Genomic DNA, 13,782 nt, shown 5'->3' with positions numbered 1-13,782 from the left:
TCTGATCCATACTTTCTCCCCGAGTGGCAACATCAATAAAGGTCTATCTGAGGCGACTTGTTGACCGGGACTTCATTGACCCATGTCTTCATTTACGAATGTTTCATTGTGTCGCGCAATGGCGTTTTTGGGGAGAAGTGTAGTAGAAATAAAATGCATACAACTTACGCGATAACGTTCCGCTTGCCGCTGTGGGACACCCTGCCATAGACTGCTGAACCTCGAGTACTTTTATTTTGAAAACAGTCTCCTGTCGCCAGGTTCACACCTCCAGCGATGACATCTCAAAAAACAGCAGACCCCTACAAAACCCCAAACACAACACAGCGGCTGTGCCTGTTCGAAGAGAAACGCGGTAGAAGTCTATCCGAGGTGGGACCAATATTAGAGGATTTGCGCACGATTTCGGTAAGATACACATTTACTGTTTTGTCAGTTAAAATACCTCGGTTAAAATGTTCGTTCATAACTCAAAACAAACGAGAACTAGTCATTCCTGGTTTCTATATAACGTTAGTTGTTTTTTAAATCGCTCGATTTGGGCTTAAATTCAAACGGGCGTTTTATTTAACGTTAGCCTCTTTTGGTTGGGTCTTTTATTAAATAACGTTAGCGCATTGTCAAGTTTATTGTATCGCATTTAAATGACAACCGTTTATCGTTTGCTCTCCCTAACATTAGCGTTTATAGCAACCAAGTAACGTTAATGTTCGCTGTGTTATTGAGATGTCCCTGTGTTATTCTGTGTGGTCCATCATTACTAGCGAAGCCGCGTCCATACACACAACAGTTACGTAATGGCACTCCTGACAGGCCTTCCGCATTTAAAGCGTGTTTTACTCCGTGGGTGGATTCCTGATGTTTGTGTTGGCAGCTTGTTTGATTGATATGACAGCAGGCCGCTCTGATTTCTGTTCACAGTCCAGCAGCTGAGCTCTTTCGCCGCTGTGCCATGGAGTTTCCAGATCTCGGGGAGCACTGCTCAGAGAAGAGCTGCAAACGTCTCGGTAGGTACCGCATGCAATGTCTGATTAAGCACTGTCCCATATAGCAGGGCTCAAGAGCAAAGTTGTTTTTCTGTCGGCTTGGTCAGACTTAGTTCAGATTTTTACTTCGCTCGTCAACATTTTCAGTTGCCTCTATAAAGATTGTTTTAACAATATATATACTACTGTGTAAAAGTTTGGGGGTGTTTCCGATTTGTTTATTTTGAAAGAAATTAATACTTTTATTTGGGCATAACAAATACAATTAATCATAAGTGGCCGTAAAGACATTTTATAATGTTACAAGTTTTTTTTTTTAACATTAAGAATCCTGGGGGGAAAAAAATGTATCTTGGTTTCCACAAAAAATATTAAGCAGATAAATAGAAATCAGAATATCAGAAGGATTTCTGAAGGATCACGTGACACTGAAGACTGGAGTAATGATGCTGAAAGCTTTGCAATCACGGGAATAAGTTATATTTGAAAGTATATTCAAATTTAAAAGTTAGGTTACACTTTATTTTAAGGTGTCCTTATTACAGTGTAATTATACATTTAAGTACTGAGTAATATTAATTAACCTCATGTACTTACTCTAGGGTTTGGGTTTGGCTTAGGGTTACTTGCATGTAATTTATTGTTATTATGATAGTAAGTACTTGTAACGTGTAAGAAGGACACCTCAAAATAAAGTGTTACCTAAAGTTATTTTAAATTGTAAAAATACTTAACCATATAACTGTTTTAACTGTATTTTTTTGATCAAATGAATGCAGCCGTAGTGAGCATAAAATGTTTTTGAGTGTTTTTCTTTCAAAAACATAAAAAAAAAAAAGTCTTGCCAACCAACTTTTGAATGCTAATGTACGTTTGTATATGCCAGGACAAAATATGTCATCTAATATTTATTTTTCCAAAACTTATTTTACAAAAGCAATTATATATTGGCTTTTACTTTTGCATTAGTAGTCGAAATTATAGCTATAATGTAACTCCAAGACAGATATGTAAAAAAAAAAAAAAATAGAGATAATAATAATGTATGGTGAACTGCTTGTCCTTTTATCAAAATAATCCAGTCTGGTTGATAATACAGCACTATCCTGCTCATTACACAGCTGCCAATGAAATAAATAATGAAATAAGAAGGAATATGAAGTTTTTCTGCATGAGCGGTCAGTTATACAGTGTAGCCCTGGGCATCTGTGATTGACCAATCAGAATCATGGACAGCATGTGATAAAAACCTTCTATAGACTTGATGCTGAAAATGTAGTGATTTGTTGACCATTTCCAACCTGTTTAAAGTAATGCTTCTAGGCTATGACCTAAGTCGCTCTCACTTTTTCCACCATTAGCCTTCCTTATTGTTAAGCCCTGTACAGCCTGTGAATTATTAATGTTTGTGTATACACATTACCTCCGCCTGATCATGGTGAATGGCAAATGCATTAAAACTCATTAGGTGTGGCATTTCCTGTTTTCTGACCTTTTTTTTTTGTGTAAATATAACCATACAAACTAGTTATGGGACTAATGTGTCAGCCAGGGCTGCGTTTCCCAAAAGCATCGGTTGCCTATTGGTTTCAATGGGTCTACGATCTACTTAAGCTTACGATGCTTTTGGGAAATGCAGCCCAGGTCTCAACTCATTTTGCAGTAGACCTATTTGTTCAATCTGAGATTAAAAACAGTCTGAAAATTTTACCCCGATTTCTGTTGTGCGATTTCAACATGTAGTATAAGGTTTAGTGAATAAATTATTTATAACAGCCATCAGCCACTGAACAACCTATAGGTCACTAAGCGGTTTTTTTTTTGTTTTTTTTAAAGCTGCTGTGCTCGTAGTGATTCAGCATTAGTTGATAAATAACTTTGTTTATTTTTCACTGTCTTACTACAGATTTCCTTCCCATGAAATGTGATGCCTGTGAAGACATTTTCTGCAAAGACCACATAACTTATGCAAATCACAAGTGCACTTCATCATACAAGAAGGTGGGTATGATTGTGTCTAATGAATAATAATCTTGTCCTGTTGTATATTTTAACCAATGCTTAAAACACACAGGTTGTGGCTGACACATGTTTGCTTCCTTGTGCAGGATATCCAGGTTCCTGTATGTCCGTTGTGCAACACCCCCATTCCCATTAGAAGAGGGGAAATGCCAGACATCAAAGTTGGGGAACATATAGACAGAGACTGCAAATCTGACCCTGCTCAGAGGAAACGAAAGGTAGGCCGGCCTCAAAAAGGAAGGAGATAGAAAATGATGTCTCTGTGAAATAAAGCAATAAGCCCTGTGAAGCCATTGTTTACAGTGAATTTATAACCGCTGTTATATGTTATAATAGCTGTTATAAATTCACTGTAAACCACGGCTTCACAGGGCTTATTGCTTTCATAAAACGGGTATTGCATATATGTAGCAAGGTTTCGCAAAATAAAACAGAGCAAATAAAGTGTAATGATATAAATACAAACATTATTCTTCCGCCAAACAATGTACGGCTCAACTAATCTGAATCAAGGACAGGAACTATCCGTTTTTATAATGAATATCAACTCAATTGTTTCTCACCCCACAGATCTTTACAAATAAATGCTCCAAGAGCGGCTGTAAGCAGAAGGAAATGATCCGGGTGACATGTGACCAGTGCCACTTGAACTACTGTCTCAAACATAGACATCAACTCGACCATGACTGTAAGACTGACGGCAAGCCAGTCTCCAAATCAGGGTTAGTACATAAAGTGTAATGATATAAATACAAACATTATTCTTCCGCCAAACAATGTACGGCTCAACTAATCTGAATCAAGGACAGGAACTATCCGTTTTTATAATGAATATCAACTCAATTGTTTCTCACCCCACAGATCTTTACAAATAAATGCTCCAAGAGTGGCTGTAAGCAGAAGGAAATGATCCGGGTGACATGTGACCAGTGCCACTTGAACTACTGTCTCAAACATAGACATCAACTCGACCATGACTGTAAGACTGACGGCAAGCCAGTCTCCAAATCAGGGCTAGTACAGTCGTTTAGTTTTCATACTGCTAAGTAAAGTTTTCTGGAGGACACTAGTAATGGTGGGGTTTGTTTTGCAGGCATGCTTCTTTAATGAAAGCTCAAGCCTCCTCTTCCAGTAACTCTGCGGCATCATCCACTAGGGGGAGCTCTAGGACCGTGTCTAATGGAGTAACTGGAAGCATTAGACCTCAGAGCAGCAGGTAAGCACATTTTGAAAAGGGTTAGGTGCCCTCAGAAGTGTTACGTGATTGTACACTAACAGTCAGAAGTCTGAGGTCAGTATGATTTTTAATGTCTCGTACTCATACCAAGGATGTATTTATTTAATCAAAAATACAGTAAAAACTTACTGTAAAATTTTGAAATATTATTACAATTTAAAATAACTTTTATATTTTAAATGTTATTTATTCCTGTGATGGCAAAGATGAATTTTCAGCATCGTTACTCCGCTCTTCAGTGTCACATGATCCTTCAGAAATCATGCTAATCATCGTAATACCGCCAACATGTATTATTGCTAATATTGAAAGGTTGTGCAGCTACTGATACAGCATGATACTTTTTTCATGATTCTTTGAATAGAAAGTTCAAACGAAAAGCATTTATTTTAAACAGAGGTCTTTTGTCACATTGCAAATGTCTTAATTGTTACCTCTGATTAAATTAATGCATCATGTCTTAATAAAAACATTCATTTGATTATATATTCGAGTGTTTTCTCAGGTACTTATTACTCTCTGTTGCCCCTCAGTGCACAAAGGATAAATACTTCTCAGATGGTGTCTCCAACAGCGCAGAATGTAATTCCCCCATCAGCGTCATTTCAAGTCGGGCTGGTGCGTTGTTCGTTTTGAGATAGTTTAAAGGTTGACAGTGTATTTTGAATCTACTCATGGCTATATTTAAACCATAAATTGTGTTTTATTTCACAGACGGAGGAACAGGCCCTCCAGAGAGCATTAGAAATGTCGCTAGCTGAATCTGCTCGGGCAAGCCAGCCTACCCTAAGGTATTTCCGACCTCTTCTGCCCTAATAATAAACCAGCAGATTTTAAATTTATTTTTACATTTAGTATTGAAAGTGTTCCATTTTAAAAAAATGTAAAAAGCACTGGGAAATAGAAGACATGACACGTGGTTCTTTCAATGGTTCTGGAATATCTGCAAGATTGTGGCTAGATGCAAATACCTTTGAATATTTTTGCCGTAAATATTCAACAAAATGTTACTTTTTTTTACTGTAATATTGAAATCTGAAATCTAACTAACTGTGTGCATTTCAGCCCTCAGGAGCAGGAGGATCTGGCCTTAGCACAGGCTCTCGCTGCTAGTGAAGAAGAATACAGGCGACAGCAGCAGAGACAACAGGTAGCCAGAAACCTTAGCAGTCAGTAGCATACTATGCTAACAGGACCTCCTCTAGGTACCTAGCCCTAGTGGGGCTAGGTACCCTAATATCTGTTTATGTCTAAACTTTTTGGGTGCCGAGCACTATAAAATGGTCTGTATTACATTTTTTTTTAAGTAAATATGATTAAGTATCAACATATGACACATTGTGGGTTAGCGGTAACATCTGGGTGTGCATCTGGGAATGCAATAACATTGCCGTATTTACAGAGAGACTGTTAAATAAACAAGAAACTCTAAGAGAAAAACATGTTTGCCTATTAATTATAATTATTTTTGGTACATGTTGCTTGCTGCTTTTTACTTAGACTGTCAGAACATTTTAATTTTGTGGTGGTGTGCTATTGAACTGGCCTGGGTCTTATAATTTCAGATGAAAGAAAAGATGATTCCAGAAGCATGCATGTGAACTTTTACAGTTTTGCTGATTTTCTCTTTAAAATGTGAATTTGAATAAACACTTTGCATGATATTTGCACAATTGTCATCTTGTTAATAGTGATGCAACGAGATTAGTTTTATACCAAAACACTGAAACTAAAGTTTTAGTTTGGCCAAAAACAAAGTTTGTTTAATAATCAAATAATTAATCACATTTATTTAATAACCCAACACTGAGTTGCATTTAAACATTTAAATGATTTACCATATTACCAGAGCTAACCAGCCAAACTTCAGTCCCTCATGTAGTTGTTGAAATGACAGTACGATGGTCGTATCACCATCAGTCAGGTTTTGTCATTATGTCTGTGAACGATGATTAAATGCTTGATCTCTAATTGTCCTCTCAATCCACAGAGAGGAGTTTTCAAAGAGACCAGCTGCTGTCTGTCTTAGTGTGAGGTGACACTGACCAACTGTAATCTGCCTCAATCTGCACACAAGCACCAATAATGTACCAGTGAGCTGCACATGTCTAGTGGAGTCCAGCATACAAAGCTTCTACATCCCAAATCAACACATCTGATGGCTGTTATGTTGTCGTTGTTTTGCGTCACTCTGTAGTGTGCTTCTTAGACGGGCAATTGTGCCGTTTTGGCGAGTGGTGCTTCATGTAAATATTTTATATAGCTATCATGTTAAGCTGTCAATCAATGTAGATGTCTTTTGAAATAAATTATTTTAAAGTCTTTATTTCACTCCTGCCTTATTGATCACACCTCTAAACGGAGCTCTCAACATCACACACTTTAGTCTTCATTATTCATTAAATTTGAGAAGTCAGTGTTCTACATAAACAGTGAAAAGTGTAAAGACAAGGTTTGGGATATTTTTTGCACTCTCTATTACATTAATAACATTTTTTTTAAACTGTTTGGGTTTAAAACAAACTCAATGACCACCAATCATTTTTTTAAAGCATTTACCCAGCAGATCAGTCAGTATAACCAGACCTAGTAAATGATTAATGTTTCCAATAAGGATCCTGTCAATCTGACATCTGTGAGACGAGTCACAATATGAAATGCTGAGAGATTAATATGCATTTTTGTTTTTTAGAGGCTGGCTTGGCAGCACCGCATCATCTTTTTCCTCACTGTTATTGTGCTCTCCAAACATTAAACTTAAAATAATAGACTAAGTTTCTTTCTTAAAATCTAGAATCTAGGTAATCACAGCCATAATGAAGCCAAAGTGTTCACATGATGTAACCAATGCATTAACACTGAAAAGCTAAGTGCTATAGCACGTCAGAGCTCCGTGCCTCTTCGTTCAGGGTCACCAGACCTCACTTACAGAGAGACAATTACAGATAATAACACTAATTCATATTCCAATCAGTTTTGTTTTTTTTATGGTGAATTAGTTTTTGAGCATCATTAAAGACATCTATATTTCATGCAAACACACTGGAAACTGCATGCCACATGTTTACAGGAGTGAAACAGAGGTAGTTTTGGGACTGCATTGAGACAGATTGATGACGGTGATGTTGTGGAGATCACAGGCGCAGGTGGGTTTGAGTTAAAGGTGTTGTTTTTCTCTGGGCGCAACATGAATTCAGGCTTGTTCAAATGTGTGCAGTCATTCCTCATCGTGACAGAAGAGCGCTGGGTGCTTTTGCCGTCTGTCTGAACAGATTCCCATCACAGAGTCCATGAGGCAAAAACACAATGGCACCATAACTGCACCAGACGCAGTCTGCAGTCGAGCACAGCTGTGACACTGTAAGCATCTGTCAATATTTACAAGCTTTTTCAAACTAAATCGTGTCAATTCAGCCATAGAGGGAATAGATCCCTGTATTATGGTTTTATCTCGTCTGCTGTACTCGCATTGCAAAATACTGAAGGAACGCTAATGGAATTTCATATTTTGGAAATGACCACAAAGGGATTAATCGACTAAGAATCAGAAGAATCATTTTTAAAGAATTTAAAGGAATAGTTCAGAAAGTGTCATCATTTACTCACCCTCATGTCGTTCCAAACCTGTATGAGTTTGTTTCTTATGTTGAACATATATTTTGAAGAATGCTGGTAATCAAATGATTGTCCCCATTGACTTATATACCCCATAGTTTTTCTTTCCCTACTATGAAAGTCAATGGGGACCAACACTTGTTTGGTTCTTCAAAATTTTTGAAAAACTTTTAGAAAAGAAAGAAACTTACACAGGTTTGGAACAGAATAAGGGTGAGTAAATGATGAAAAAATTTTTGGGTGAACTATCCCTTTCAAGGTGTTTACTCTTGGCAGGTCTGGTTCAATTAAAAAACGAACTCTGCTACAGATGCTCTGTTAGTGTGGCTTGTTTGAATAAGAATGAACGCTGCCATCCAAACCTTGGTGCACAACAAACAAGTGGATTTTATTTGATTCTCTAAAGAATCTTAAGACAGAAATCTATTTGCATTCCTTTATTGACTGCCTTATTTATTTACTTACAAATAGAACCAAAGGGGATTTTACAGAAGTAGCCTTTCACAGAAATAGCCTTTTGTTCCCTAGTTCCACAAAAAAACTACATATAGTCTAGTGTTGCTGCAGGGAATTCAGAATTAAATATGCTGATTTGAAGGACCCAAATCAGTGGCATAATATTGTACAGGCCTCCATCCAAAACTTATTGAGATAAAAACATGAAAACATAACGCTGTGTAACATTTTGTGCAAGGCGTCTTTTCACAAACAATGAAAGGTTCAAAGTTCCTGTCTATCTTTCAAATGAACTATCCTTCAAGGGATTTCACAAAACAACTCTGTTCAGTCTGTTTGTATATTCTTAAAGGGGTCATATGATGCTGCTAAAAAGAACATTATTTTATGTATTTGGTGTAATGAAATGTGTTTATGCGGTTTAAAGTTTAAAAAACACATTATTTTCCACATACTGTACATTATTGTTTCTCCTCTATGCCCCGCCTTTTTTTGAAACGCATCGATTTTTACAAAGCTCATCGGTCTGAAAAAGCGAGGTGTGCTGTGATTGGTCAGCTATCCAGTGCGTTGTGATTGGCCGAATACCTCAAGCGTGTGACGGAAATGTTACGCCCCTCACCATACTGTGATGGCGTGTCCCAGCCGGAGTGACGAGACAAAAACATTAAAACCCATTATAAACGAAGCGTTTGTTGCATCCAGACAACAAGTGCTACTCCACACTGCCCAAAACTCCCGTTTGAATCATCAGTGGCATAAAAGAAAACGTACTTACGTGATTCAGAACTGCCAGCATTTTAGTCTAACGTTATTCTCCCAGGATCAGTAAACAGTCCTCCATAAAATGTGCCGGCAATCCACAGCACTAAGTTGATGTATTTCCTCAGCGACCAGCACAGATCAGCTCTAGCCATGACGAAGCGGATATCGTCCTCTTTTGGAAGACCAAACAAAGTAGTTTCGCTTTCACAACGAAGCACACAGCGTCTTCAGGACATGGCAACAATACTACAGCGAGAATAAAAGTTACGCCTTCTTTCTTTGCGTGAACATTTGGGCGGCGTTATGCAAATCTTCCCACATAGTGAGGTAGATATGTGGGGGCGTGTTCGAACGAGCCGTTTTAGGTAGGTGTGGCGGACTCTTAACTTTTATAAAGAATATCTCTTTGGATTTGAGACTTTAGTCTTTGCAACTTTACAAATCTTCTTTATGCACCAAGAGCTTGTAACACTCCAAAGAGAAAGGAAAAAATGAAATCGCATCATATGACCCCTTTAAATGCTCCAATTTGCTTAATACACCTCAACTTGGGATAAATTAATTATCAACATCAAGCTCTGGCAGGGGGCGAGCTTTGCATGGGAAACATTACTCACATTTCATAGAAATTGTAAAAACTCTAATTTTGTTGTTTAAAACTTGTCATTTTTATTTTTATACAGTGCTGGCCAAAATAATGTTTAATAAATAATTAAACATTAAAATAAATAAAATAAAATACTAAAACTAAAATAAATAAAAGTAAATAATTTTAGCCACCACTGTAATTTTTTTTATATAGGCATATTTTATATAGGTTTATGTAAGTCTTGATATATAATTTATATTAAATATAAGTTGCATACAAGTCAAATTCAACTGATCAAAGTTGTCATTAAAGACACGTATTACATTTACATTTAGTCATTTAGCAGACTCTTTTATCCAAAGCGACTTACAAATGAAGACAATGGAAGCAATCAAAATCAACAAAAGAGCAATGATATGCAAGCGCTATGACAAGTCTCAGTTAGCTTAACGCAGTACACGTAGCAAGTTTTTTTTTTTATTATATAATAAATGAAAAGAAAACAGATAGAATAGAAAAAGAGTAGAACAAGCTAGTGTTAGAGGCCTTTTTTGCTTTTGTTAATTGTATAATAAATAAAAAGAAAACAAATAGATAGAACACAAAAAGGTTAGAAAAGCTAGTGTGATTTTTTATTTTCCATTTTTATTGTTATAAGTTTTCTATTTTAAATAAATGCTTGACTTTCTATATATCAAAAAATTATGAAAAATATTTTCAAAAAAATATTAAGCAGCGCAACTGTTTTCCCTACTGATAATAATAAGAAATGTTTCTTAAGCAACAAAGCAGCATATTAACATGACTTCTGAAGGCTGAATTTCTGAAAGACTGGAGTAATGATGCTGAAAATTCAACTTTGCAAAGGAATAAATTACATTTTAAAATATTTCAAAATAGACAACTATAACTATTGTTATTTTAAACTGGAGTACTGTTTCATAAATTTACTGTTTTTACTGCATTTTTGATCAAACAAAAGGAGCCTTGGTGAGCATAAGAGATCTCTTTTCAAAAACATGATTCTTACCGACCCATGTAAGAATAAAGGCAATTAGGAGACACTGTATAAAAGCATTGCAGAAACAATTACGAGAATTGAAGGTTCTCTGCTCCTGGAGATGAAACACATAACAGACATACAGGTAACCAACAGAATGAAATTGGCACAAGACAAAACTAAACTCATCGGGGAGCGGGTGAAGGAAATTAACTAATCAAGAGCTGAGACAGGAGCTCAGGAACAAAAAACTAGGCTATGTGCTTGCAATTGAAACATTTGACATGAAGTTCCTAAAATGAAACATCAGGAAACTTTGACATTTCCAAAGTACAAACAAACAAAAAAAAAGCACAATGAAAATGTGATAAGAAAAGGGTTCTTTGCTGGTTTTAGTGCTGCATTGTTGAACATTTGCATGGACTCCACAAGACCTCTGAAAATGTCCTGCAAGTTGCAAGGTGGGGCCTTCATGGATTGGATGTTGGTCCAGAACATACCACAGATGCTCAACCGGATTGAGATTTGGGGAATTTGGAGAATAAAGCTTGAACTCCATTGCCATCATGTGTTCTGCAACAATCACATGTGTTCTGCAAAGATCAGTGGTACAGCACAAGTCAAAGTAACGTCCACATGAATGCCTGAACCCAAGGTTTCCCAGAAGAGCATTGCCCAAAGCATTACTCTTCCTCCACTGGCCTGCTTTCCTCCCATAATGCATCCTGCTGCATCTCTCCCTGAAATAAACAAAGCACACTCATCCATCCACCAGATCTAAAAGCAAACGTGATTCATAAGATCAGACAACCTTCTTCCATTGCTCCATGGTCCAGTTCTGAATCTCACATGCCCATTGAAGGTGCTTTCAGGGGTAGACAGAAGTCATCATCGGTTACAAAGCCCCAAACACCGCAAACTATGAAACTTTGTGCTTTGACACTTTTCTATCACTGCCAATTTTTCAGCAGTTTGAGCTACAGTAGCTCTTTTGTGTAATCGGACCAGAGTGCATCAGTGAGCCTTGGGTGCCCACAATCCTGACACCGGTTCTCCGGTTGTCCTTCTTTTCATCACTTTTGCTAGGTACCAACCGCTGCATCCTGAGAAAACCTAACAAAACTCGCCGTTCTGGAAATGCTCTTACCCAGTCATTCAGCCATCACTATTTGGCCCTTGTCAAAGTCACTCAGATGTTTTCGCTTGCCATCTTTCTTGCTTCCAATACATGGACATTCAAAAGCTGACTGTTCACTTGCTGCCTAATAGATCCCATCCCTTGACAGGTACCATTGTAACAATATAATCATTGTTATTCACTTAGTGTGCAGCTAAGCAGTTATGGGCTTATCTGTTAATCCAGAAGTTGTAGGTTCAAACCCCAAATGGGGTTATCCATGAGTCACCACCATTGTACCAGATCATCTATTCAAACAATTTACTGTATCAGTGTACTGAAACATACATGGCAAAAAAATAAATAAACAAAAATTACTTATGAAAAAATCTGTGTGGGGGGGAAAAATAGGCATTTTCAGCAAGTCTACAATGTTCTTGTCACAGAAAAATAACTCACTTTTTAGAAGTGACTATGCTTTAGTTTCTCTGACAAGACCAGAAACTGTTGCTTTGTATTCAGCCTTCCTCCACTGATTACAGTACTCCGTGAGACAGGTCACTGTTTACATTGAGTGCTGTGGAGTTTAAAGAGAGCCTCCATTTCCCCTGGCTTAATGAGTGGGAGGGCAAGGGCCAGATTACAGAGCTTCACCTTACCTCCCTGCTCCATTATTATTCTGGTGATGAGCCCATAGCTCTCCAAAAGAAAACACTGTGTGGGCAGCCTGCATTGTCAGGTTTGATGTCCCTGGTATTAATATTTTACCATTGCCTGAGTTCACAACAGAACCTATAGCGGAAATAGTTGTGAAATCTGGGACAAAATGAGGTGAATTCGTGATAACATTGTGTATAGCAAGTGAGTACACTTTGAGTTTCATGCCATTGTTCTTGATGAAATCCTTAAAGGAAGGCAGCTGTCTCTTTAGAGCAGATGCTGCTAGAAAGTATTGTACTTTTTTGACGTGATCTCTCAGGAGGTGAAAACTACTAGAGAAAATACTCAGTGAGTCATGAAGTCCTGAGGGATGTCAAGGATGCACTATATGAAGTGTAGTCTTAGTGTGTGTTTTTTTCTTCCCTCAAATGTTTTTTACATTGGACATGAAGTGCCCATTTGTTTAGCCCGTAAATCACTACAATAGATATGCATATTGTTACGTTCTGTGTTTTTTTTTATACAATATTGTTGGTTGCTGCGTACTGCTGTGTGCTCTTTCTGTCTCTCCATGTGTTACTGCTGCTCAACCAGGTGCGGAGGAGAGGAAGGTGATCACTCGCACCTGTCGCTCGTTATTGTACAGAGGCTGCAAGCTCAAAAGCGGTTCAATATGCTTACCACACTGAAGCTTGACTTCCAGAGTGTTGTACCTCTTGCCTGCCTTGTGTTGCTCTTATAGTTTTGTCAGAGTTTGATACCGTGTAAAACTTACTCGGGTTATGGCTTATTGTAGCCTCCTGAAAGGTAATTAGCATTGTTGTTGTGCTACGTGTCTCTCTTTGTTGGAAGCCGTAGGGAGGTGGGTGCTATTTTATTTGTGAATCTTTTTCTCTTGTTTTTGCTTCGTTAGGGAGTTAGTGTACATTTCTGTTAATTTTCTTTTTTGTCAGTTTAGACCGTTCTACTCATCTAGTTAGAGGGTCCTTTTTGTTTGTTGTTTTGGCCTTTCCCCCTCCTGAAGTCTATTTTGCTTCCTATTTTACTTTGTCATTTGGAAATTTTGTAAATACTTTTTATTTTGAAACTTAACGTGTCTGTTGTGCTGGGCAGGGGACTGGTACTCACTCACCCCAACCAAATTTATGTTTACTTTTCTCTGTTACCCCCTTACCCTAGACCAGGGGTAGGCAAGTTCGGTCCTAGAGAGCCACAGTCCTGCAGAGTTCAGCTCCAACCCTGAAAAAAAAAACTCACCGAACAAGCTAAATCAATGTCTTCAGGATTACTAAGGCTATAGGCAGGTGAGGTTTTTTTTTCAGGGTTGGAGCTGAA

The 13,782-nt window shown here is 37.7% G+C and overlaps 1 protein-coding gene across 2 annotated transcripts; it reads left to right on the top strand.

Annotated features, from left to right (window-relative positions):
* The first annotated feature begins 301 nt into the window (after window positions 1-301).
* On the top strand, window positions 302-6,558 carry LOC107581697 (AN1-type zinc finger protein 2A). Of its 2 annotated transcripts, none has more exons than XM_016267321.1 (10): window positions 302-408; window positions 922-1,007; window positions 2,893-2,987; window positions 3,095-3,226; window positions 3,579-3,730; window positions 4,102-4,224; window positions 4,779-4,863; window positions 4,960-5,036; window positions 5,311-5,450; window positions 6,236-6,558. In XM_016267321.1, exons 2-9 carry the CDS (start codon window positions 953-955, stop codon window positions 5,420-5,422), a joined length of 831 nt encoding a protein of 276 aa, XP_016122807.1. In that variant the 5' UTR covers window positions 302-408; window positions 922-952; the 3' UTR covers window positions 5,423-5,450; window positions 6,236-6,558. The 2 variants fall into 2 exon arrangements, with proteins under 2 accessions (XP_016122807.1, XP_016122806.1); XM_016267320.1 differs by having other exon boundaries at window positions 306-408; window positions 5,311-5,395; window positions 6,236-6,553.
* The last annotated feature ends 7,224 nt before the right edge of the window (window positions 6,559-13,782 follow it).

This window comes from Sinocyclocheilus grahami, unplaced genomic scaffold (assembly GCF_001515645.1).
Source record: "Sinocyclocheilus grahami isolate Dianchi unplaced genomic scaffold, SAMN03320097.WGS_v1.1 scaffold37.1, whole genome shotgun sequence".
Lineage (NCBI taxonomy): Eukaryota > Metazoa > Chordata > Actinopteri > Cypriniformes > Cyprinidae > Sinocyclocheilus > Sinocyclocheilus grahami.
Note: the sequence above shows the minus strand (reverse complement) of the source record. Positions and strands in the feature narration are given on the sequence as shown.